General features: G+C 46.3%; 1 protein-coding gene across 1 annotated transcript in view; it reads left to right on the top strand.

Annotated features, from left to right (window-relative positions):
• Positions 1-3,296: 3,296 nt before the first annotated feature.
• The window catches only part of LOC122376850, a gene marked incomplete at both ends in the record, with an annotated part of 37,549 nt that continues 15,327 nt past the window's right edge, over positions 3,297-25,518 (top strand). The window contains 8 exons of the mRNA XM_043356821.1: positions 3,297-3,462; positions 13,352-13,480; positions 14,038-14,190; positions 17,769-17,917; positions 18,274-18,475; positions 21,013-21,128; positions 21,475-21,993; positions 23,607-23,724. Coding sequence (XP_043212756.1) covers positions 3,297-3,462; positions 13,352-13,480; positions 14,038-14,190; positions 17,769-17,917; positions 18,274-18,475; positions 21,013-21,128; positions 21,475-21,993; positions 23,607-23,724 — 1,552 coding nt within the window. The remainder of the gene's footprint in view (positions 3,463-13,351; positions 13,481-14,037; positions 14,191-17,768; positions 17,918-18,273; positions 18,476-21,012; positions 21,129-21,474; positions 21,994-23,606; positions 23,725-25,518) is intronic.

Consider the following 25,518-nt stretch of genomic DNA (forward strand, 5'->3'; position numbering starts at 1 on the left):
AGCGCCTGGCCTGATATGTTGAATGTCTGATGTATATGGGGAATGGTCTGATAGATGACCTTTCAGTGGAGTTTGCGGCAAATTATGGGAAGGTGGGCCGATGTGAGACTCCTTTGGGCAGAACGAATGTACTCCGGTGGGCGTGAAAAGGATCACTGGGCCGGAATGAGGGGGCTGTGTGGGCTGTTTGTGGTAAATTTGTTACAGTGGACGGGTGAGACTGTGGGAATATGAGAAGTTTGAGAACAAATGGCTGGTCAGCATGAATGAGGGAAAAGAAACTGGTCTTGAACACATGACAGCAATACAATTACACTCAGTATTCAGATGCAAGGATACACCAGGCATAAATCATCTGCTATGAATGACAAATGATAATGACATTTCGGTAATGTCTCTGACCATTGGATGTAATGAGCAAAACAGAGCATTTGTAAAGGGATACATGGCCGGTAATCGGTCAGTGTATGTCTGGCCGTCGGAGGAAAACGGGAAAAATTAACCACCAACATGTGGTTTTATTTTGGATGCGACTGTCAACGTTAGTAGCGATGAATGGTTATTGTACCAGATTTTCAAAAGGAAACAAATCAACCAACAACAACTCAGACAAACTATTTGATCAATGCATCTCGTTCTTCTTTATCCTCTTACGTCATTACATCTTATTTCAGTCAATTAGGCAGGTTTTTCTTTTTCATCCAGCTTTGGTCCGAATGATCTATTTTGGCACGGACCATAACTGGATGTCAGCCCTTCTGAGCAAGGCTAGTCGGTAGAGATTCACGAGTTTTTGCTCGGATTTGATCGGTATCAGAAATGACCTTCGATTAGGGCTACCCAAATGAAGAAACATGTTAAGCTGACATGGAATGGGCACAGGTACCGATAATGTGACGGTTGACGCGAAAATAATTCGCATGGCTGAAGAATTCCCAGTCCAACAATATAGTATACATCGCTCAGGCTTCAAAGGTATCCTCTCTATGTAGTTAGCCATTACACATGTAAATGAATTAATAGCGTTCAGTTTTCCAGTAAGGCATTGATTGCTGAAGTAGGTTGCTTGAAATTCTTACAATGCTAATGACTTAAGTTTGGTGTATAATGTGGCCCTTCAAGACGCCAATGCTCTTGAAAGAGAAGAAAAGGCAATAGCAACCATGCGTTTACATACGTTGAAACTGAATGGGATAAATTCAAACGACACACAACATCTATTCTGTACAATTGTTCAAAAATCAATCTCATGACTCTCGTAACCAGTATGCTCTCGATTCTAAGACAAATGATTTAGCCCACGCATCACGTTCATTCTCAAAACTACTGCTTCAGAGGCCGGATAAATCCCAGCCAGTAATCGTTTCACTGGAATGTGAGATGTGCTGCCTCTGCCTGCAATTTGAATATGATCGCCGATTGGATGGAGGATTACGTTGGCTCTGGTCGGAAGCTATGACGAAATATCACGTGCGTTGAAGGGTGCGGATCTTGGAAGGCGTATCATTGAATTTCGATATTCCATGCTGTGTGGTATTCACTGTGCAGTGTCACTTCATATGCATATGTAATGTTCATATAAATCTGTGTTTTGGGCCCAAATAGGCTATCTTTTCCTACGCGTTTTTGTTTGTTTTTGCATTTTTTCACTTACCTATATAGGTACCATGTATTCTACATTTATGCATAAACTTTGAGCAGTACATGCTATATATCCCGGCAGTTGCTGGGGTATTTCGCCACCCACCGTTTGCTGGGGGGGGGGGGGGCGTTAAACGCCCCCAGCCGATAACTCAAGAACCAATAGGCGCAGCGAAACGCACGAGGCGGCAAACGAAAGAACACGACGAGACGCTTCAGATGAGTACTTTAAAGTTGAATTTTGATGTCACGGGTCGGGTCAAGGTCAGGTCAAACGCCTGAACTCGGGCTTTCAGTAGCATGGACTTCAGGACTTCGCAATGGGCGCTTCTCGTCATAAACTCTGTCAAAACGGTGCACAATCCATCATTATAAGGCCTACAAGAGTGTCAGCTCCATGTAGGGGTCAGCCAAGCATAGGTCAGGGTCAAGGTCAGGTCAACCGGGCAGGCACATATTCCCGAAAATTAAAACTGATATTCGCAGCCTGTGACACATGCTTTATGAGTACGTTGGGGCGTAGAACACGATGGTGACATTCATTTTATCATATGTGTAAGTGTTTGGCTAAAAAAGTTCAATTTAAAGGGACTATCCCACCTTTAACATGGGGTTTGAGTTGAGATAGCCAAGTTTGCGGCGAGGTTCAGAAACCACTATCTATCTAGGTTGCAACCCCCGCGGCCTCTTGGTGTTGAATAAATTAGTTCCCTTCATTTGCAAATGGGCCTTGTACAAGGCCCTATCTTCAACATGGAGCGACCGTTAGTGTGACGTCACCTCGTTTAGTCATTCTGATTTAAATGGGTTTGTTCGTTGAAAAATTGCTTAAAACTTGGTCTGAACTTTGTTGTGGTGCCTACAGAGTAAAAAGAATCAGCTTTGTGACAGTAATGTGGCCTGGGGAAGGAGGTAATTTTGGGCTGTGACGTCACATATTTGAAAGTTTGTGTTTGGAATATGGGAAGTCTAAGATGTTTAATGAAAAATAAATGCCAGAACCGTGTTCCTGGTCATCCAATCTATAAAGTCAGGCACAATTTAACTGGTTTTAACAACATTTTAGAAGGTGGGATAGTCCCTTTAAGAAATGCATGTGTCATGGTCGTGAAGTAGTCACGAGAAATTGCCAAGATTCAGTTCAAGATTTTGGACAATGCGGAACAATAATCAATAATCGAAGATAGCCATGTGATTGTTCATGGTATTGGCAGTCTAATGGCGTTTACGGCATGTCTGTATGTCTATTCTGTGATTTTATATGATTTTTGAACATATGCTGTTTTTGGTCGAAAACTCAGAAATCATGACGTCACTAAAACCTCGATATCTCAAAAAAATTTCCGACCGATTTTTTCGAAACTTTGTCACAATAAACTTCAATCAATTCCCTACAGTTGCCCAAAATTTGGCGCGCCTGCGGCGCCGGTTTTTGCTATGGCCCGGCGAAAAAAGTGGGGGCGTTTAACGCCCCCCCCCCCCCCAGCAACTCGCGGGATATGATATTTTGCTGTATTGATCAGTAATTGTACGATAAAATTAAAGCGAGGAAATGTGTGATAAAAACAAAACGCAAATGTCAACACAAAATCATAAGCGTTTAACTGTAGTCAGACTAGCCCACCGTTGACTCTAATGTCTCTGTCTACCTCCAGGAGCTGTGCTGGGGCCCCTGGGAGTTCCTATCCGGTCTGCAGTGGTTCGAGGACCCCCTGCAGGGCCCGGCGGCAGGTGATCCGCTCAGGGTCGACTTCAGGTCACCGGCTCACGTGCTCTGTGGCGCCCCCGAGTACCGGTTCACCGCCGAGAGGGCTAAAGACGGTGAGTTGGAGCAGGAGTTTCGGAGGGCTTGTGGGTGTTCAGTGTGTCGTAAGCTTGTCGTGATAATGTAGTTTGTCGTGAGTGTTGAAGCTGTTTTGAGTTTACCTAGCTAGGTAGTTTGGTGCAAGAGGCCTCTGTTGTGAGATTGTCATTGGCGCTTTGAATTTGATGGCATCGTGCTTAGAGGTTAGATGGCTCAGCTCTCCGGGACGCCAGTTTGGTGTACAACCTAGATTGTGTCGGTGAATCTGGAAATATTTGAGGTATCACTGCTTGCATTCACCAAGTCTTAGGATGGTATGTTGCAAACATTAACTATTAAATTAGCTGAAACAGACTGTTTCACCAATGGGTACTTGTAAATGGCTTGCAACATTAAATGTAACTACATGTTACTGATTTAAATATATTGCGTAACCAGCTGATTCACCGATAGGTACTTGTAAATGACACGGCTGCCAAATTTAGGTTACATGCTACTGATTACGAGCGAGCGAGCGCAGCGAGCGAAGTGAGTCTTTTCAATATAACGGAAAAATCTCAGTATGAGAGGCCCGGCCCGGCCCGGCCCGGCCCGGCCTGTAACGCTTTTGAGAGGCTTATATCTCAGCAACCGCTGGACCAAATGGCCTGCGGTCTTTTTTGCTGGGTAGCCCCATCCCTTCTACCCCGTAATTGACTACTTTTGATACATCTCAGTGACCGTCGTGGCACGTGCCACGTGAAAAGTCAAGGGTGTTCAAGCTGTTTTGCAAAAGTAGTGATTTTGAGAGGCCCATATCTCAGCAGCGGCTTGAGCGATTGTCTTGCGGTCATTTTTATAGGGTAGCTGCATCCCTTCTACCAAAGGTCGGATACTCTTCATCTATGTGAGTGACCCCCACTGCACGTGCAAAATACAACAATAAGAGGTGCCAAATTTGTTCCCATTTCAGTAACTCGGTAATTACTGGGGCGATTTCGCTGAAACTTGGCATACAGCTAGGCACCCACCAGGCAATGCATTCCCATGTGTTGCGGTTAGGGTGCTACTGCACGTGCGCACGTGCAGGGGGCGTTTCCAGATCTCGAGAACGGCTGGGCCGATTGCGCTCAAATTTGGTACACGGTTGGGGACCGGTTAGTAGGGTGCCGTGCAAAAGTCATTTTGGACCCCGTTTGCACGTGCGCACGTGCAGAATGCCGCTTCCAGATCTCGAGAACGGCTGGGCCGATTGCGCTCAAATTTGGTACACGGTTGAAGACCGGTTAGTAGGGTGCCGTGCAAAAGTCATTTTGGACCCCGTTTGCACGTGCGCACGTGCAGAATGCCGCTTCCAGATCTCAGGAACGGCTGGGCCGATTGCGTTCAAATTTGGTACACCGCTAGTGACCGGTTAGAAGGGTGCTTTGCACAAGCCCGTTGGAAGAACCCTCTCGCCCTTCTGCACGTGGAGGGCTCACTATCTCGCTCGCTCGTTCTTCGCCCAAAAGGCGTTTTACTGGTTTTAATCTGTTGCGTAACCAGCACGAAGGCCGCAAATTGAACACACCTTCCACCAATCCGTAGGCCGTATTCAATTTATGACGTCACTTCCACTGGTTACATAAGCTGAACATCTGAAATGGTTTCACAGAAGCTGAATTGAACGTGAGCTCGTTTCGTTACCACCTTTATTGAGAAATATTGACACGAGCTTGGCAACCGGCAGTCACATTCCACATGCATAGTGCAATGAATGATGCACTCTTGTGAACTCGCGATTTGAATAAAACGTGGTGGTGATATTTATTTCATCCTGAAACTTTTTTCAGATCTAACTTGCAATGCTGTTCAATTGAGCTCCAAATATTGAAAGTAGATACAGCGGCATTCTGTTGCCTTTAGGTATTATGTGCACTTATAAGGAATCCGCGATCCTTTCTGCTCAACAATGGATTAATGAGAAGTCCGACATTTGCTCGTGGCTGAGGCTAAGGTACATCAATTAGGATTTCTGATATCCGGTGCTCTGCGATCTATTTTCTGACTTAAATCATTGGATTCAAACCAACGAGATTATCCGTCCAAGTCATGCTTCAAATTGAAACCCGCGTAGAGAGGATCATTTAGCAGTCAGGTCACGTTTACCTGGTAGGATCTCACTGTGAAGTAACTCCAAAGTCTGCAGGGTGAGATGCCATACTGGGTAACGCTGTAAATGATGGTTAGACCCTACATATATATGTATGGCCTTGCCCCGCTTGCGGACAGATGCATATTTGGCCTGAAAGCCCCTTAACCCTATTCCTGGCGGGCTCCGCCGGGACAAGAAACTGGCGGGGGGGGGGGGCCGATTCGGCCCCCCCCCCCCTGAGATCTCGAGAACGAAGAAAGATAGCGACAAACGGTAAACGGCATCGGATACGCACGGTCAAGATCTACAATTTTTACTAAGGTCATGTTCAGGTCAGGTCAAAGATGACGTCACAGGGGTCGAAAAAGTCAAAATGGCGGCGCTAGATATGGAGAGAGTTTTTCTCGAATAACTTTCGAATTAGTCAAGATAGGAACAAACTAAGGGCATCATCGTGATCCTCTCGTCAATCTGCATCGAATGATATATATGTTGACCTCGCAAGGTCAAGGTCAAAGGTTGACCTCAGGTCACGTGACCTCGAGGTCATCATGTATATCATTCGATGCGTCTTGACGAGCTGAACACAATGAGACCATCCACGCGTCTGTATCTTGTTCCTGTACGGAGTTATTGGCCAAAAACTTTTGGTGACCTTTGATGACGTCACATGACCTCACAGCTGCCCAACAGCAAAACAGACCTCAAGGTAGTGAAGGTTGATCGTATATGAAGTCATGTATGGTATATGGGGCCATTCCGACCCGTTTTAGTGGTAAAAACAGGGAGTTGATTTTTCCCCCATTGACTTATAATGGGGAGGTCGCGAAACTGACCTGACCTTAGGTCACCGATATCAAAATTCCGAGATATACAAATTGCACATACTGGTACCCTAACTAAAGCCTGAAGAGAAGAAATTGATCGGTCAAAAACTCTAGCTCTGGCGTGATTGCAAACTTTTCTGAGGTAGGGTCACCAAACCGCCTCTGGTGACCTGACCTGAGGTCAGATCAACTCAAAACTTTCAGACATGTTGCGTAGAAGCCTTTTAGGAAAATTCAGAAAATTTGAGCTTCCTAGCTCAACGCGTTTGGGAGAAATAACCAAAAAACCTCAGGGGGGGGGGCTCCTGAGGCCCCCCCGCCAGGAATAGGGTTAACCCGCGCCCCGTAGGGCTACCGGCGGACCCTACCACCCGTAGGGGGGGGGGGGGGCGTTTCGGCCCCCCCCCCTAAGATCTCGGAAAGTTACCGGCCGATTTTCAAAATTCAAACGCCGTTTGATAGCCCTACCCGGGAACTACCTTGTGACCAAATTTCATTGACCTAGGTCAAACCGATGACGTCACAGGTCAGGTCAAAGGTCAGATTTTCACCGTTCACAGGCAATTCAAGAAATGTGCTGTGAAATCGAGTAAATTGGTAATTTCTTGAAAACCATCGATGGTATATTGTTCGTCAAACACATACTTTGCTATCTGAGGTCACTGATACCAGGTCAGGTCACAGCGAGGTCAGGTCACCGGGGGTCACAATATGAATGTGTCGTGTGATACATGTTTTATGGTCCATTTTACATGACAAATGCGATTATGTGGGTTAGGCAGCCTTTGGGGCCAGCCTAGGTCACGTTTTGGTGAAGGTCAGGTCAAGGTCAGGTCAAATTAGGTCAAATTTCAAAGTTGATATTTTTGCATTAAATGGGTATCCATTCGATGCAGCTCGTCACGGGGAGTCTAATGGTGGTCTTTGTTTTGCTCTACGAGTTCTAGAATTGCCAAAAATTGAGTTTGAAAATTTGACGTCATCATTTTTGAACAGTTTTTTCGCTATAACTTGGCCAAAAAACGAGGTATCGATCTGAAATTTGGTATGTAGATAGAAGACGGTAGGTACTATCACATATATTCCGTTTTTTTCGAAACTCAAAAAACTTTTTGGATCTTTTGGCTAATATATCCAAAAAATGCTTTTTTGATTTTTGGGGATCAAAACTCAAAAATTTCAAAAATCCGAGATTGCAGTTTTGTAGCCCTGTCAATTCTACACCTTTTATGTTTTGATCATTTTTCTGTATCTTCAAAGCTGTAGGCCTGACAGGTCTTCTCGCGAAGGTCTTTTTTCGGTCGAAAATGACAGAACATGACGTCACTCTGACGTCATTTGTGGCCAACCTATCACAGCCTCTGGAAAATTTTTGGTCACAATGTGTAAAATTGATGCCCGGGGGGGGGGGGGGTCCTGAAAGTTTGGTGGCGATATCTCCAGCCGTTTAGGAGATATCGACCGAAAAGGACAGGGGGGGGGCCGTTTCGGCCCCCCCCCCTACGGGGCGCGGGTTAACCCTATTAGTGGCAGGCTCCTGGCTACCCCTATTAGTGGCAGGGGGGGGGGGCTGTTTACGACCCCCCTTGATATCTCGAGATCTAACGGGCCGATTTTCAAAATTCAAACGGCATTCGATTTCGCTCAACGTGATCTACATTTCTAAAAAATAAAATTAAAAGATGTCAATAGGGGGTAGAGGGGGGTAAAAACGGGCAAATTGCAGATACATTTTAGACTGTTTATCACGGTTAGGTTTCTGAACCAATCTTAACGCAACTTTTGCCGATCGATGAGAATGAACCAGGAATTCACATGGATCCTAAAAATATGCATTTTCAAAAATCATAGGCGGATACAGATCATTGAGATTGGGGGTACACAAAAAGTATAGTAAATAAGGTGTTTGTTGGTACTGTTTCTAAAAAGGGTGGTAATGGTCTTGCTATGTTACAATTTTCTTATGAGAGAACGACTACAAATGTATTGGTCATGCATAGGCGGTGTCAGGGCACCTATGTTGGGAGATAAAACATAACCCCCCTTTTTGGACGCCTGGATCCGCCTATTATAGCAAAAACGTGTCAAAAGAGGATGCACAATTACTTTGTATATGTTATCACATGATACCTTTCATTCACTGTTCGTAAAACTGGTGCATACAGTTATAATACATCAGCATCGTGATCTTCGCCCAAATGACTCGCCTCACGAATAGGACCCCCAATTCCCAGTGCTCTGGAGCCGCCCCTGGTAAAGTTATCAACTGGAAATTTTCAGGGAATGTGCCCAATTTAGTGTTAGGAAAAGTCAGAAAATTTCAGCATCGTAGCTTCAGCGCGGTTTCGGAGATATTCCCGAAAAACCTGAGGGATGGATGAAAACAACCCCCCCCCCTGCCACTTATAGGGTTAAAGGGACCCTCCCACCTTCAAAAAAGTTTATGAATTGGCATGAAAGTGATGTCGCTCGGTTCAGAAAGAGCGAAAACGAATATCTACCAAATTTCACCGAAAAATATTCACTGGTTTTCAAGATATTAGACTTTTACTTTTGTTTACTTTTTTGGGATCTCCGCTGTTTCTAGCGACTTTATTTTAGAAGTGCGGCGTTTGCGGCAGATGTTGCGCGCAAATAGCATATACCACCGCGTGCTATAAAACGTTTTAGTCAAACATTTAACCCTCGCACGACCAGGCCATTTCTCATAACACGAACGACCAGGGGGGGGGGGGGTTGTTACGACCCCCCTGGCGTTTCGAAACGGAAGGTCGCAGAGCTTAGCGGAAAAAACCAACGGATTGCTCTCAACGAGATCTCGCGATTGGTGGTATATTTTTTGGTCCTAGGTCAACATTTGACCTACTTATGACCGGTCAAAGGTCAAATTTTCCGAAAAATCCAACTTTTTCAACTTTCCGCGGCGATTGCGGCAAAACGGTTGGAGATATCGACTTAAAACCTTCACTATCGTGTTCCTTGATCAATTCTCTATCGTTTGGTATGTATTTCGTTTCCCTAGCTCTAAAAATGGCGCGTTGGGAGCGCCGGAAGTCGGCAAGGTCACAGTCGGCGGCAGAAATTCGAAAAATCAAAATTTAAATTTTTGAAATCTGATTGTATTTTTGGATTTGGGAGGTCCATTTGCTCCCTATAAAAGCTAATCTTGCTGCATATTCCCATTGAGGTGACAAGAATTAGCAAAATAGTGGTTCGGGCGCTTTTCAAAAATAGTACCGGACGCTGTTCCTCTTGTGACGTCATAGCTCCGTGACCTGACCTGACCCGGTCAATTTTCTTGCACCACACGATAGCCAATGCTTGCCCCAACATGCATGGGAAGTTTCATCGTGATCCATCAAACAATGTGGGTATCACCGGCAGAAAACCTAGGGATTCGGCGCACACGTTTGGTAACTGTCGGCCGGAGGCTGTACCTCTTATGACGTCATAACTCCGTGACCTGACATGACCCGATCAATTTTTTTCGGCAAAAGCTGCGCAAAGGTTGCCCCAGAGGGTATTGAAAATTTCAGTCCGCTACGACTAGCCGTTTAGCGTGCACTTCGAAAAAACCTCAGGGGGGGGGGTTGATACAACCCCCCCCCTAGGCGTTCTAGGGTTAAAAATCGTTAGATATTTGCGCTGACGTCACACATTCAGAGGGGTATTCCTAAGCATTAGCCCCTCTGAATCAAAATGCTGCAATTTTGAAATAAGGCATTTCTCGATGTTGTGAGTGCCGAAACCGGTAATTGTGAGCCAGGGACCCCATTTTGGCTATCTCAACTCAAATCTAATGTTAAGGTGGGAGGGTCCCTTTAAGATTTACAAAGCTCGTGGGAAGTAGGTTAGAGGATATCTAACTGGGGATTTTTTCTTTACATATTATAGGAGAGTCTATCACTGAAATATGTGCATATTTTAGGCGCAAAGAAGTTTCGCGATACTGTTTTTGTCTACATATGTTCATTGTAATTACTGACAACTCAGCTATGGGTTGGCAATTGCTGAATATATCCGCCGGATAACTGAACAAGCGTTGTGACGTAATTGAATGTTAAACCTCTTCCCATTAAGCACGACGTAGGTCTACTGTTCAGGGCAACCTCATTCATGTGAATGTTCCATTGGTAATCCGGTGGCCCTGGACCAGAACAACTCAATCAATTGCCTAACTTGTTTTAAATTTGTTAATAACGTGTTCACTTCTTGTGTAATCTAAAGGCCATGTGTTAACTTCATGTGCCACAAGTTGCGCAATTACGCTGCGACACTCTAAGCAAGTGTATGAGTTTTCCAGGATTTTTCAACATCACTTAGTAGCTAACTAACTAAGGTTGCTAACTAAGGGCTACCTCCTTTCTATTCTTCTCTATATCCGCCTCATCTCTCTCCCTCTCTCTCTCTCTCTCTCTCTCTCTCTCTCTCTCTCTCTCTCTCTCTCTCTCTCTTTCTCTGCTTATTTTCTTTTCTTTCTGTTATTTTTCTGCACCATCCATCACGTCTCCTCTCCCCTGTGCCCGTCCATGTGTGTGTCATCCACATCGGACGCCAAATGGTCATCACCAAATCAATTATTGCTCGGAGTCCGTGGGCAGAGAGTGTGCCGGGGGACGGGCATATCTATCGGGTAGAAAGAAGGGATACACGTCCCAGAGGAGGTGGCAGAGTGGGAAGGGGAGGGAGGAAGGAGAGAGAGAAAGAAAGAGAGGGAGATAGGGAGAGAGAGAAAGAAAGAGAGAGAGAGAGAGAGAGAGAGAGAGAGAGAGAGAGAGAAAGAGAGAGAGAGGGAGAGAGAGCTGGGAGAGGAGAGAGAATTGCTGCTCTAGGATGGATTGATCGAGCTGAAGCTTTGGCATTTAACAAATGTGCGACATTTTTTTTCTAAAAAAGATACAGCATTTCCGAGTTCCGACTATTTTCCATGCCGAACTATGCTAAAAAAAAACTTTTCGAGCCATGACAGCGATGACATTTTGCAAGTCACCTTTTTATAAATCTCGAGATTTGTGTGAGAAGCCGACCCTCGTGCCGGTGCCGACATGTCAGAATTCAATCTAAAACTGTCACCGGAAAGTCATCGATCAAAACTTTATTCATTCATTGGACAGCTGGTCCGTCTATGGACGGGTCATCTGCAGAAGAGTTCAGAAATAGTACTTCCGGCGACTCTTCGAAGTGTCTGCCGCAGTTGTTTGACTAAGGCTCTTTGACTAAAGCTCTTGATTTTTCATTGTGAGCGTGCTTTGTTTGTCCGGAAATTTTTAGCATTATTCATATTTAATTGTGGGAGTTGCCACTAGTATAATTATGCGCAAATAAATGTATAGTAATGAGCTGCGTTAAACGTGAGGCCTTGTTGACTGTATATTATCTGAAAGCGGTGGCTGCCTTACAAATAGATTCAAAAGAGATTTCTCAGATGGTGATAAAACAAATTCGCCATTTGTTTCATATAAGCACCACATAGTATCTGAGAAATCTCTTAGCTGTAGGTGATGTATCGATAATTCAAGGAAAAAGGAAAATATTGGATACTGGTCTGGCACAAAGGACAAACAATGCTTTCTGCATTCCAACATTCAAATACCTAGCCTTTAAAATAAAAGAATTTCTCACAAATGAAGAACCGACGATGGATAGCGTTTTGTATCGTGTTGGGAAAAGTTGATGGTAGCGGTAGAATTGACGTTTTACCGCTTCAATCCAATACGCTAGATATCGAATACGTAAACCAAAATAGAACCCCATTCGCCAAATGTGAAACCTGATCACTGTGGTGTGAAAAAAACGACCTTTGAGGCTGCTAAATTGTAGGTGCAAACAATAGAGGGTATTTGACCGAATGTATCTGATGTCTGCCCAAATTAGAGCGGCGCAGTAGTGTTTCTGTCACCCTGTTTTTCGGATGTTTGTGACGTTGCCATTTCTAGTCTTTGGTACAAAATATTCTCATTCGTTTCTATTTTTCCTGCGAACTTTTGCCCCAAACCATTTTAATGTTTTATTTGTCTGTAATAATATATAGGTCCTACATATATGCTTATTTAAACACCATTTCATTGGCCAAATTTTCGGCATTCCTCATATATGATAGACGCTCAGCTGAATTGACCCATCCTTTATCGCATTCCTTTGAGGTCCCTTTTAGTAACGTTCTCGTTCATATTGTATTAGCTTTGCTGAAGGTGAACCAAGCGAAGCCGTGGCAAAAAGGTCGCAACAAGTCATATGTCATGTTTTAATGGTAACCACATGTATATAACACTCATTTATGCAGGCTCGTTTGATTTTGCATTCCAATGCTGGCTAACAAACATCAAACACCGGACCTTGGAAATACCAACGGGGGCCACGAGATTGCATCGAACAAATTTCATGATCCAAAGCAGCGATGCAGTTAGTTATTATTCGAATGAATGCGTCTCAAATAGTGTCTAGCAATGTGAGTGGACTTTCAATGCGACCATGTTGACTCTTGCATCTGAAATGCGGCGTAATTATGATTATCCTTCGCAGTATTCATTATAGTTACGTCGCCATTTTGACTGCATGATATACCTGCGGTGGTGATGGTGCTAATTTGATTTTCAGCCAGCAGGAAGAGTCAATATTTGTGTCAGCTTGTGGCTGCGGGCTCATGAGATTGTCTTTTGACTTGTCAATATGGCGTATGTTATATTGATATGCCATTATTCATTCATTCATTCATATTTATTTTGCACCAAACATTGGCAATTTCCCGACAGCTGATAACAATCATCAGAAATGACAAAACCGTCATGTGTCAGCACGGAGCTTAGGTCACAGGGGTCACGGCCCCCGGTGGGAGGTAGCAGGTCAGCAGTCGTAGTAGGCGACGCGAAGCTTGGCTGTTGTCCCTCATCAAGAAGCGGATGCTATCTGCCAGTCCGTCTGGGGCGCGCGATGGCGTCACCCTGTGACTGCACGACCGTCCGGCAGCTGCCTCGAGCACGGCAGAGAAGTCGTTTCCGCCCATGCGGGACAGTTGGAGAAGAAGAGAGTCGCCAAGCAAATCGGGGCACATGGCCAACTTCGTCAGGCCCGAGAGGAATGCCTGCTGGAGACGGTGTTCGGACCGCAGAGCACCACTTGCAGCCCGGAAGCATGCCGACCGAATCAGCTCATGTGCTGGGGCGATACCGGCAGCAGCGAGGAGCGCTGAGTGGTGGGCGCGGCGAGGCAGCCCCAGCGCCGTCTTGAGGGTCGCTGTCTGAGTGGCGTGCAGCTCTTCGATGTCAGCTGAGTTGAGTGGAGCGGACGAACAGCCGTACGTCAGTGCTGGCTGAACCACAGTCTTCCAGAGAAAACATTTATCTGCTGGACAGAGCCCAGATGCCAGCATGCCGGCAGGCGCAATTATACCAGTGTGTGTCCATGATCCAAGATTCATAACCCAAGGCGGCTTACATTTCTTTTTCGTAGGAGGGTGCTAAAGGGTGCTTTGCCCGTTGCACATTTGCATATTTTTTTTTTGGGGGGGGGGTGCACGTGTTTGGCTATGCCGTCCATTTCAGAGGCCGGACAATGTCAAGAAGTCAAGCTGTGTGCCAAATATGTCGCGCCTCTCTCTCCCTCTCTCTCTCTCTCTCTCACTCCCCTCTCACCCTCCCACACTCTCTCCCCAGGTGTTCCGGGCGACTGGACCGCTGCCGTCTCTGAACCCACCTCTGACGGCTCGGCGGTATCGCTTGCCCACCTGGGCTTACCAAGCCGCCAAGAGCTGAGGCTCACAGTCACCTGCAGTCGAGCAGCCGCCGTCCCGGGACGGGCTAGGAAAGGTCAGACAGCCACGCCAGGTGGGCGCAACGCGGCAGGTGGAGGGGGAGAGAGTGGAGAGGGAGGGAGGTGGGGACTGGGGGTAGGAGATGAGAGTTGACGGGGGAGGTAAGGGATGGGGGGCAAAGGAACGGAGAAGGAATGATGAGCGTTGACGGGGGGATAAGGAATGGGGGGGGGGGGTAAAGGGATCAGAGAATCGGAATAGTTTGGGTTGAGGGGATGTTTATGTTATGTTTAGGAATGGGTTATGTTTAGGGGAATCGAGAGAGTGAAAGGGGGAAGGAGTTAAATGGATGCGGCTAGGCATTGAAAGTGTGATTTAGGCGCTGGGAGGACGAGAAGAAGAGTTTGGAGGATATTGGGAACGACTAAGGGCTATATGAGGAGATATGGGGAGGTGCTGAGACTGGTCAAAGAAGTCTGCAATATTGAGACAGGTCAGAAAGGCTGCAATTCGGTACACTGCGCTGGAGGAAGTATCCACGGAATTTCTGGGAGTGGTGCGTCGCAGTGAGGTTGAGGAAGCTCGGAGGAGGGCAGAAGGTCGCGGAAGGTCATGTAATGTCGCCGCGGAAGTTAGTTGGAGTCACAGAAGTCTACCGAGTCTGCTGGTACACCCACGCCGTCGGCTGCAGTTTGTCCGATGCAGACGGCATGCAGACGGCATCGTCATCGACGATAACCCATATGTGGATGTTGAAATGGCATGGAATGAAGTCCCGCAATACGTAGGGAGACGGAATCAATGTGCGTGTTTTCCTAGTAAAAAGTTGCCTTAATCCTCACCGGCACAGGGGGTGATGCAACCCCCCTAAGGTTTTTCGCGAATAACTCGCGTAAAAAGCGGCCGATTGCGACGAAACTTTCAGTACCCTCGCATTGATCAATTTTACACCTACCCTGAAAATTTTATGACCCTGACCCCAATGACCTTTGACCTGTGACCTCCTTTCCGTGACCATGTTTGGCCGAAATCGCGATTCGGCGTATGTCGGCTCGCATTAGCCCCGCGTTTGCAAGCTTTTGGTGGTTTCAAACTTTCAAACATGTGATTTGATGTTACTCCCGTGTGTGTCAAGGTCACCTGAAGGTCAGGTCAGGTCATTGACCTTTGGTGACCTCGGGTGACCTCGGTTCACTTTTTCGAGTTATACATGTTTGTAGGCTAGTTTTTGGAGCTGAATTCGAATTTAGCAACCATTTGAACATTTACGAAGTAGTTTTGGTGCCTTCGTAACATGTTACGAAGCTGTCAGAGGCGGTTGACACGTATTACGAACACCCGTCACAACCCCTACCGGTTGACCTGACCTGACCTGACCCGACCCGACCTGGTCTAAATGCTAAAAGACATCATCTCTGATCAAAACTAACACGATATTCGTGATCAGCACCCCGGAAAACCAACATAGCAGCCACACTTTACGACTTTCTAACAGGTTCCGATTTTCCCGGTTTTCGGGTCATTGACCTGACCTGGAAGGTCACCCGATGACCTAGGACCTTAAAATTGGGTATCATCGGCTTCCTCTCGTGACGGGCAACACGCTCGTTTTTTCCGCGAAGCTCTAGCTTGATCAGGGGCCAAACGCGAGGGGGAGGGGCGGGGGGGGTCTTACGAAGCTCTAGCTTGATCAGGGGCCAAACGCGAGGGGGGGGTCTTACCAACTTTGGGGGTAAGTACCAAGTACCAACAAGGGGGGTCTTACCCCCCCCCCCCCTTGTGCCGTCGAAGGACGCAAAATGGCCTGTGCCGGCGAGGGTTAATAACCTAGCTCAAAGTTCAACTACTTTAAAAGCAGCTCAGCTTACTTTGATTAAAGCATTGGTAGCTACTTATTGTGCACTAACAATCTTGCAGCTTGAGCGTTTTTACGTCTTATTAAGCCCCACCAACTACCTTTGACATTACTTTGAAGTTAATGGTACACAGCTGCTTTGATGTGCCGGCTAAATCAGCATCACCTATATAGCCCAGGTTAAAGTTTCACAAAACATGAAATCCTCCATTCCAATTAGGTGCCTTTTAAACGAGGTGCCCCCAAAAGGTCAAGGCGCTCGTTATAATCAGTAGAATATATTGCAATCAGCCTCGGGCCACTAATGGCATTTCCTTTAGCCATCTACCGCGGAAAGGTCATCGAAATGTCCGGGTGAATAGTGCCAGGAGACACATAATAGGCGTAACGACTTCCTTCGGCCTCCACTCGCGGTTCCAAAATGAGGGTTTGATTTGGAGAAAGAAATTATTCAAATGAATTCCGTTAGGCTTGGATCACTTCAAATGTCGCGAATGAATGATAAAAGAAACCTTGGCTCCGCCAAATTGTTTTGCGCTTTGCCGTGCTAGCATGTGACGGGTTTATTTATTTATTTCAAAACGTCACCTAAATCAAACTGCGTCCGTATTCGACGAAATTCTGTCAGTGTGAACATTCTGAGATAGCCAGCAATGAGCTTGTTCTGCACGCATGTCCTACCTTATCATTGCTCTCATTGTTACGAGAAAATGACATCTATTGTTCCTATTTACAACTGTGTGTCCTGGAGCTTGACCTCAGATTCAAATTGATATTTCAAAGCGCAGGTGCGAGGCTAGACTTGATATTTCCCAAGCCCTTTTGAGAAGTGAGGTCAAAGTGTTCATCTATGCAGATTCAAAAAACACTTGAAATGCGAGTCTTACCGGCAACGCAATAGGTATTCTCTGCATTGGCCCAATGTCGATGCAATTCCGCTTAGCCTGGCCAACAGTTTTCTTCCACATTAAAAAAAAGCAAACCATGCATACATGAGCCATGATAGCAATTATAACTTAAAACACGGTTAGACTTGTAGTAAGAAATTGCACGGTTTGCGTCAAACCAAGGCCTAAAAATACGACCCATCTGTTCGGAATAGCCAAACGCGAAGCATGTATAGCGACATAGCGTGCTTTCATACGAGTGTTTGACCCCCGAGACTAGCTGTACTTATTTATGCCTTTTACCGAACTTCATTCGCTCTCGATCATTCATATTATTTATCGTATTTATCATCATTCGCTTCCGACTTTCTTCGCCGTGAGTCCATTTATTGGTATCCGAACTAGCAGCATCCATCACTGTCATATCGGGTAATGCAGCTGTCTTCCACATTCCACGCCGGCTGAATTCCACCCTCCACATTCCACTCAATCGTCCACACGTCACTGAGTGGATACGTGGAAAATATGGCGAAAAGTCGCCCGGCAGCGAAACCTCGAACGGCTCTCCGTCAGTGAAGTTTGAAACCGGCCGACAGCGCTAAAAGATGAATGGTTGGGGTGCTCGTTTATAACGTCTACCACCCCGCTAATATCATAGTTGCAGGGAATGATATATAAACGGGACAGGTGGTTCGTATTGGGCTATTTAGAGAGGATAGCTGGAAGCGATCTGAGTATGCATTGTTACGTAAGGCCAGGGCGCAAAACTTATGATGTTTCTTATGATGCATGATGCCGCTCGGGTAGTTTACCATGTCTGGTAAGATGCCATTCTTTGTACCGTAGTGTCTCTCTTGTTGCTTCATATGACGCTATTGGTTTTCTCTGCAGAGGATGAGGCACCCTTCAGGAAGAAGATCGATGCGCAGAATAAGACCCTCCCAGTAGACGTGTTGGACAGGAATAATCACCCGCCCGAAATGAACCAGAAGGACTCCGTCTTCGATATCTACCTGTGCGAAACTCACAACTTGTTCAAGGTGGGTGTTATGTTCAGTTGTGGAAGAAGCTTGTCATTGTTCCGTGATCATGCTTGTCATGAACATGAGATCTGCTTCATAAATCCGCTGTTTCTCCTTTGCTTTCCCTTCCATCCGTTTCTAGTCTCCCATCTTCACTTTCAGTTTTCCCATACTCTCTCCTTCGTCTTTTTATCTCTTCTCCATCCTTCGTCTGTCTGACCAGCACCCCGCTTCCATCCTTCTCTTTTTTCTTTCTCCACCCATCCCTCCCCCCCTCTCTCTCTCTTCCTCCCTTCCTCCCTCCCTCCCTCCCTCCCTCTCTCCCTCTCTCCCTCTTTCTCTCTCGTTGACACTCTCCCTCTTTCTCTCGTCAGGACGAGCACGTCTCCAACAAGAGGGGCCGCCCGCGAATATCCATAGTCGACATGGACGAACACCACGCCAGTCACTACAAGGTCCACATCGAGGGCGACACAGCCGGAATCCTGGCGCTCGACAGTGCCACTCCGGGCATATTCGACCTGCCGCCCGGCTCCTATCCGGATATACAGAGGACGGCCTCGATGCTGTTTGCTAGTGAGTTGGGGAGAGGGAGAGGGGATTTAGATGTTTTGTTTCAGGTGTTGCAGATATGTCTGTCATGGAATGTTTCCTTTTGAAGCTGCTGACATTGGATATTTTTGTTCGAAGACGCATGAGAGATTACGTTGATTCATTCCGGGAAAAGCGGGTCTCAGTATTTTGTTTTTATTCTTATTATCTATCTTTGTAGTATTCTCGGCTTCGTCATATCCCTGCACAGATGTCAGAGTGATTTTCTAGCAACGTCATAGAAGCCTTTACGTCATTTTAATTATTTGTGTATTGTGGACAAGCAGTGGATGATTTGTGACTGTCTCAGTACTCATGCGTGCACCACTGCATTGACTATGAGTTCGGATCTGTTCTGCGCACAATGCAGGATGACTGTATTGCAGTTCTACAGCTGCTGCTTTTCAGCGGTGTCTGGGATCTGTAGAAGTTACTCGCACGGGGCGACAGTAGAGCGACATTAGAACGACATTAGAACGACAGTCGAGGGACATTGGTGCGACAGTCGGCCGACAGAGAATCGCGATTCGTGCGACAGTCTCGCGACAGCGCAGTCGAACATTCACACGACCAGTTACGAGAGAGTGTATACTTTGCACCGAATCACGCTGTCAGCGTTTGAAAAATGGTCTTCTGTCGTACGCACGTGATACATGTGTTGCACATCCCTCATCCACTTAAAATTATTGAATTATAAATTTCTACGAGCAAGTGAACATGTTTCCTGGACACTTCGTGGTTGATACCAGGTACTTTGTGCAGTCGTTATGTAACAGACAGCCTGCGTCTGAGGATGAATCCGCTCCCTGTCCAGTGCAGGTATTCCAAAAATCATATGGCTGGAGGTGCGGCTGCGTCTGACAGTTTCATTTTCGCGAGCGCTAGCTAAAGTCTGGCTGACATGGGAAAGAACTGATTTAAAGCGCATCTGGCATTGGTGCACGTGTCTTTATATTGCCCTCAGTATATCCCAGAAATTTCTCTCACGAATTTTAAGACGGATTTTCTCCGATCTATGCATTTGCAGTGATCAAATCACGTACAGTAATGCGGACGTGAAACCCGTTTTTTCCTACTTTTGGAAAACTATAATTTCGATCGTATTTAACATGAAGACAATCTTCTTGCTTGTCTTCCTCCAGTTCACATTTGAGGAAGATATGAGCGCCTTGATTATGTAACAATAACATTTGTCATTTCCCTTGCAATTTGCACCAATGCATCTTTATTCCTATACTTATGATCAGTATGGGCCGCAATCTACTCAGTCATGCGGCAATAACTTTGAACTAGCAATGAAGCTTGCTTTCGTATCCGCCGATACGTAACGATTGTTTTAACTTTATTTTATATTTCTTGGTATTACAAAACAAGGATAAAAACTGCGCTCGTTTGCTTTTGAGTCATCCTCAACCGTGTCTTTTAACGATATTGGGAATCGAATGATTAGGTTGGGAGCAGGTGTTGTATACCTAAGTGCGTTGGTTTTGGCGTCATTAAATGTTTTCTTTTTAAATTATGTACAGGTTTCCATTTTTAGTTTTGCCTCTAATGCTTTTCTTTGTGAACATCCTTTCTTATGTAACTGGCAGGTATTCCGATTTGGATCGACGTTACATGAGCCTATGCTCTTCAGTAGAAACTTCACAATCTTATCCACACTTTGACAAATAGTACAAGGTTGTTTATTCATGCAAAAACAATCGTAGACTGTGCAGTTAAGCTGTCTCTTCGCTGCTAAATGTAGCTGCCCTAGTTTTACGCTGCTGCGAACTCACCGGATTTTCTCAAAGAAATGGTCGCTTCAGACGTTAAGCCCTACAGCCAACATCCGAATCGGATTAATATCAGTCATATCAAATATCAGCGAGTTATAAATGACTCGCTCATTTCACCCTCGTTTTCTGGCGTTTGTTGAACCATTACCAACTAGTAACTACCCTCCCACCTCTGTGCTACTGTTTCTGAGCTAAACATAACCGAGCTCTGGGAGCTGTTGTGTGGGATGTGACCCGAGTGACCTGGAATTGAACTGCTCCCGGGCGCGGCTCGTGGGGTTGGATGGGTTTGCGCCACCGCTGCGGCCAGCGCTGCCGCCCACACTCATATCCGGTGATCTTGTTCACCCTGAGGGATGTCCGATGATGCTTGGTGGGTGTCTGAGGTCAAATACCGTACACAACTGACTTGGGGGGGGGGGGGAGGGATAGAGGGGAGGCTGTGGTAGCTGTGCGTGCTGGTGGTTTTGAGAAGGTGACATTGGTGAGGGCTGGTGTAGGCGCTTCAAACATTTCTAGGTGAGTCTAACCTAACCGAACCTAACCTAGGTGACTGTTATTGATCGTGACGTTGACGGTGATGACGATAAAGGCGGTGATTACGTTGATTATTATTGTAATTCTGTGTTGACGGCAGTTGGCACAAGGGATGAAAGACAAACTGGATTTACAGACAAAGCTAAACGACCGAGCATTCACTCATTTAAGTAACACTTCCTGTTCCGTTTCTCCCCTTTTTTACAGATCTGAAATACAGGCGGAACGCCAGTCCATATAAGGAGTTCGGTCCCGGCTACAACTACTCTGTCCAAGTCGTGTTTGAGGATAAATTTCTACACCACTCCTATGGCGACAAAGAGGTAAACCAGGGAGAGGGATGGTTTGGTGACAGCATGCAATTATCACACTGATGCAAAAGAGATGCTTGATGCATTGAAACCTGTGCAAGTGCAATGAAGACAGTTATCTCAATGGTTTGTCTGGGCGAGTTTTGATAGTAGTGTCAAGATTTTGAGGTTTTTTGAAGGAAGGATTACTGACGTGGTTAGAGCTAGGAGAATGTAGCGTGATTTTGGTTACCTATTTCATATTCTGACCCTCTCTCTCTCTCTCTCTCTCTCTCTCTCTCTCTCTCTCTCTCTCTCTCTCTCTCTCTCTCTCTCTCTCCCTCCCTCTCTCTCTCTCTCTCTCTCTCCCGTGTTGCAGCTGCGTATGACGGTGAACCTGCTAACCTCCTGCCGACCTCCGCCGCCGACCTCACCACCTCCTGAGGTCGTCACCGTCCCCGCCGGCACCATCTTCTCCGCCGCCGTCCGACGCGACTCTGCCCGGTTCGCGCGCGTTTTCCAGCTCCCGCGCGAACTGCTGGCGGGACCGCTACATTTGGCGCCAACACCCGATCGCGCCCATCGAGCTTTCAATGTCACAGAAAGAGAGGGAATCGTGTATGTCCTGAAGCCAAGTCGGTTACGGGAGTTATCCGGTGTGGTGAATCTAACACTCCTCTCACGGGAGGGTGACAAAAGTGACGCGCCCGTGACGGTGAACGTGACGGTTAGTGTGAACGTGACTGCCGTCACGGGAGAGAGTGACGGAGAGGCAGAGTGCGAACAGAAGAAGAACGCCGACCACTGTGCCGTGGAGAGTACCGAGAAGGAGTGTGAGCAGCGCTGTGGTGCCGGAGCACAGGGACGCTGCGCCTGGAGATCGCCGCCCGAGGGAAAGGTAGGCGGGGAGCGGGATTAGTGGCAACTGGCAGCCATAAACCTCGGCAATTATTCATGCCGGATAGAGTGAACCATGCACTATTGAGTATTTAGTGTATCGGTAATGCTCGGGGGTAGGGTTGTGGCTCTTATATTCATAGTCCATAGACACCTGCAATTTTCTATGGCTGATAGTGTAAAACTGAAGCACTACCCAGTTCCAATATATCAGTCAAACTCAATGTATGAAGCAATAACGCATGTAAATATTCCGGTAGAAGGTTTACATGCTAGTTCAGTAAGCGTGACTCATTATATAGGTTTTCGTTGCATGGTAACAACGAACTACGGATATTTATTGATATGCTTACCGTCTGTAGAGTTATTATAGTTGATGCTGTTCAAAGAATACGAACCTGCTAGCTTCGGCGAGCTTCCTATTATATTACTAACGTCGTATGGCTCCTTGACATTGCCTATGAATCTTTCAGAGGAATTCCCAAAATCTTCACTTAACTATACACCAGTGGACATACTCCCAATTGCCCATGCTGCCCATCCACCATATTGCACGCTCATTCATTCATGTATACCGGGTGGCCCAGAAAAAACGTTCCGAACTTTGGAGGCCTATATATCAAATTCGAGTGCAAATAACGAGACAAAATTTTCAGCAAGTTTGCGTCATTTCTTTGCGCATTGGTATGCTAAATTATAACACTATACCATCATTTTCAAGCTGGCAATCTTGAGTTGAATTAAGCAAGACGTTTTTGCTTTTTTTGCCGATGTCAAACGATAGTGATGATTGGGTTAGACGCCTAATGTTATAAAAAAAGAATAGAAAAATAGAGCATGTGAATGAAACCAACACGTATGTTCTTATTTTAAATATTTGTGTCTCACTTATGTGCCAAATATTCAAATACTGAGCCAAAATGGTGCTCATGGATGCCATTCGTTTTAACACCAAATCATGATTCGTGGCACGGTGCATGGATTACTGCTGATTACCCTCCTTTCAGTAGATCAAACAGTAAATCGACCGGATAAGGAAAACAAACTAAAACAGACTAGTTCCTGTGCCAGAAGACCACATAACATTTTATGAAAAACAACATTGCCAGCAGATGACAAAAAAGAAAACTGGTTGAAAAGCTACCTTTTCCCAGGAATGTCAGCCAGGAAAGCATTTGAGCCACAAGATGGTTAGAAAACTGGAAACTTCTTCCGATGCCACTGGCACAGAGCCATCGTGGTTGCCTGATGGAATGTGTCATCCTGAAACCCGAACCATCAATGAGACTAGCTGCCAGTAGCAGCCATGGCTCTAGGCCGTGGTGCCGAGGGGTGAAAGTGACCTGTTCACTCACATTTTTGAGTAAACATCGGAGCAAAAAAGTAATTTTTACATGGCATGCTTGAAACACGAACCGTTTAAAAAGTAATTTACCGAACACCATGAAAATCACACCATTTACTGATAATGTGTGCCGCATTGACTATTCGAAGTTTCAATGTTGTATATTTATCACTTTCTGAGAAATATTGATTTAAAGTTGGGAACGTTTTTTCTGGGCCACCCGGTATATTCTGTCATGTATTCATGTATGTATGATGTATGTCGCCCAGGAGATGACCAACGAATATGGCACGTGCAGTCCCGACTTCCGCACATGTCCCGACCAGCGCTGTGACGAGCTGGAGTCACTGTGGCCGCAGATCTGCCCCCAGGACTGCGTCGCTAGAGGTGAGGGGTTATAGTCGGTGGCGGCGGCGCAGGAGTGGGGGGAGGGTGGGAGGTCGCTGGAAAGGATGGGTCTCGAGTGGTCAAATGTTGGTGGGAGAGAAGTCGTTGTCCCGACTGGCGGATCCAGGGGGGGGGATTTCGAGTCTTGTTCCCCAAGCCCGCTTGCCCCCCAAAAAAACTGAGTTTTAACATTACGCCTACGGCGGTTCATGGAAAGAAAGTGACTATTTCGGTCATTTGCCCCCCCCCCTCCCCCAAACGTCCGGCTGGAACCGTCAATGTCGTTGTCATTGCAAATAGCATTGAGATAGACAGCCGCCAAACGAGACCCCTTCGGTATTCGGCATTTGCAAAGCGGGCTTAGGCGGAAGCAACACCAAATTTGGTAGCTGGGGCCTTGTTTCTTTTCTTGCACTGTATGTGCGTAATGTTGCACCCCTTCCCTGCTTACGCCAGTTTTGCATTCTGTCGATGTTCATGGCTTATGTTTCCCTATCTGCCACTCAGAAAAGTAGCGTATGGCGCTTTTGCAAGCGCATGTGAAACCATTGGTATTTTTCACCTGATCAAATACGAATTCGTTCATCCAAATCTCACTCAAACGCTTCATATGGAAATCACGACGGATCACGAATGCGAACGACTGGCGAGCTATTCATGTAAACAGAATGTCAGAAGCTCCAGTTGGTAAACGAGCGCCTAGTCTAGATTTGGGGTGCTGTGAAGAGTGAAGACCATATGTCAAACAACTATAATGAAACGTCAACAAAGATCAGCAAGACCTTGGTTTTGTCACTCGTACTCTGTCACAACATCAACTTTTGAAGCACACCCGGCGATAGCGTTATAAAAAAAGCACGTTCTGCTATTCGGAATCTCCCTCCCTCACTTATATCCTACCGCTATTCGGAAACATTTCTCTCGCCACCATTTTTCGCTATTTGCGGAGCGAGTTTTCCCACGCCGTGGATTACCGTTTGTCGACCACCTAAGCCTGTTGTATCAGCTCTCTAAAATCAACAGGGAGTGGTGTTTATCTTGCAACTTCAACCGATGCCGTCAATCCTGTGTTGAACAGTGGTAGACACTAGACAGATCCGCGTGGCTGAGCAGAATGGGAACTCTGAAAAGCTGCCTGCTTTTGAACACTGAGCAGTTCAAGCGACGTAAGAGCTTGAAGGACTCCATAACCCAAACATGATCAGTATTTTTTTTCGTATCATGCCAGTCTCCTTTGGAATAGCGTGAAATTCTTACGATGACCGAATCGCACAAAACGTAGTGAACAACTTTCGTGATCCAGAAATCGGCCAACAATAGACATAGTGGCCGATAATTCGACCTCACTACACTATTTCGACCCTACCCTGCTACATTTCCCTAACCGTTTGGCGAACTGGGTTTCGATAAGAACACGGGGAAGCGGCGGGGCGGGTCACGCGGCCGTAACTTTATCGAGGCCACAACCATCCCCTCCCCACTGGAGGCCCGGGCCAACCGAAATCGAACACTCGAGCAGAGCTCCAAATGTCCCTGGACGTCGTTGTGAAGCAGCATTTTCCCGGAGCCCGGCTTTAGTTCGTCATGTCGATGTGATATGTGTCAAACTGTCTACTCTGAGATATGTGACAATGATTTGATTTGAAGACAGTTGGGAGTTTGGGGGCTGGATGAATTTGGGTGGGTGGATGTGGTGTAGGGATTTTAGTTATACGCGACTCTTCTCGCTGTGTTATACCATTGGGTATAGTCTCTCTTGAAAGTATCGCGTCCTGGGCTGCGGCGGCTCAGCGA

This window comes from Amphibalanus amphitrite, unplaced genomic scaffold (assembly GCF_019059575.1).
Source record: "Amphibalanus amphitrite isolate SeventyFive unplaced genomic scaffold, NRLGWU_Aamphi_draft 002349F_arrow, whole genome shotgun sequence".
NCBI classification, from domain to species: Eukaryota; Metazoa; Arthropoda; class Thecostraca; order Balanomorpha; family Balanidae; genus Amphibalanus; species Amphibalanus amphitrite.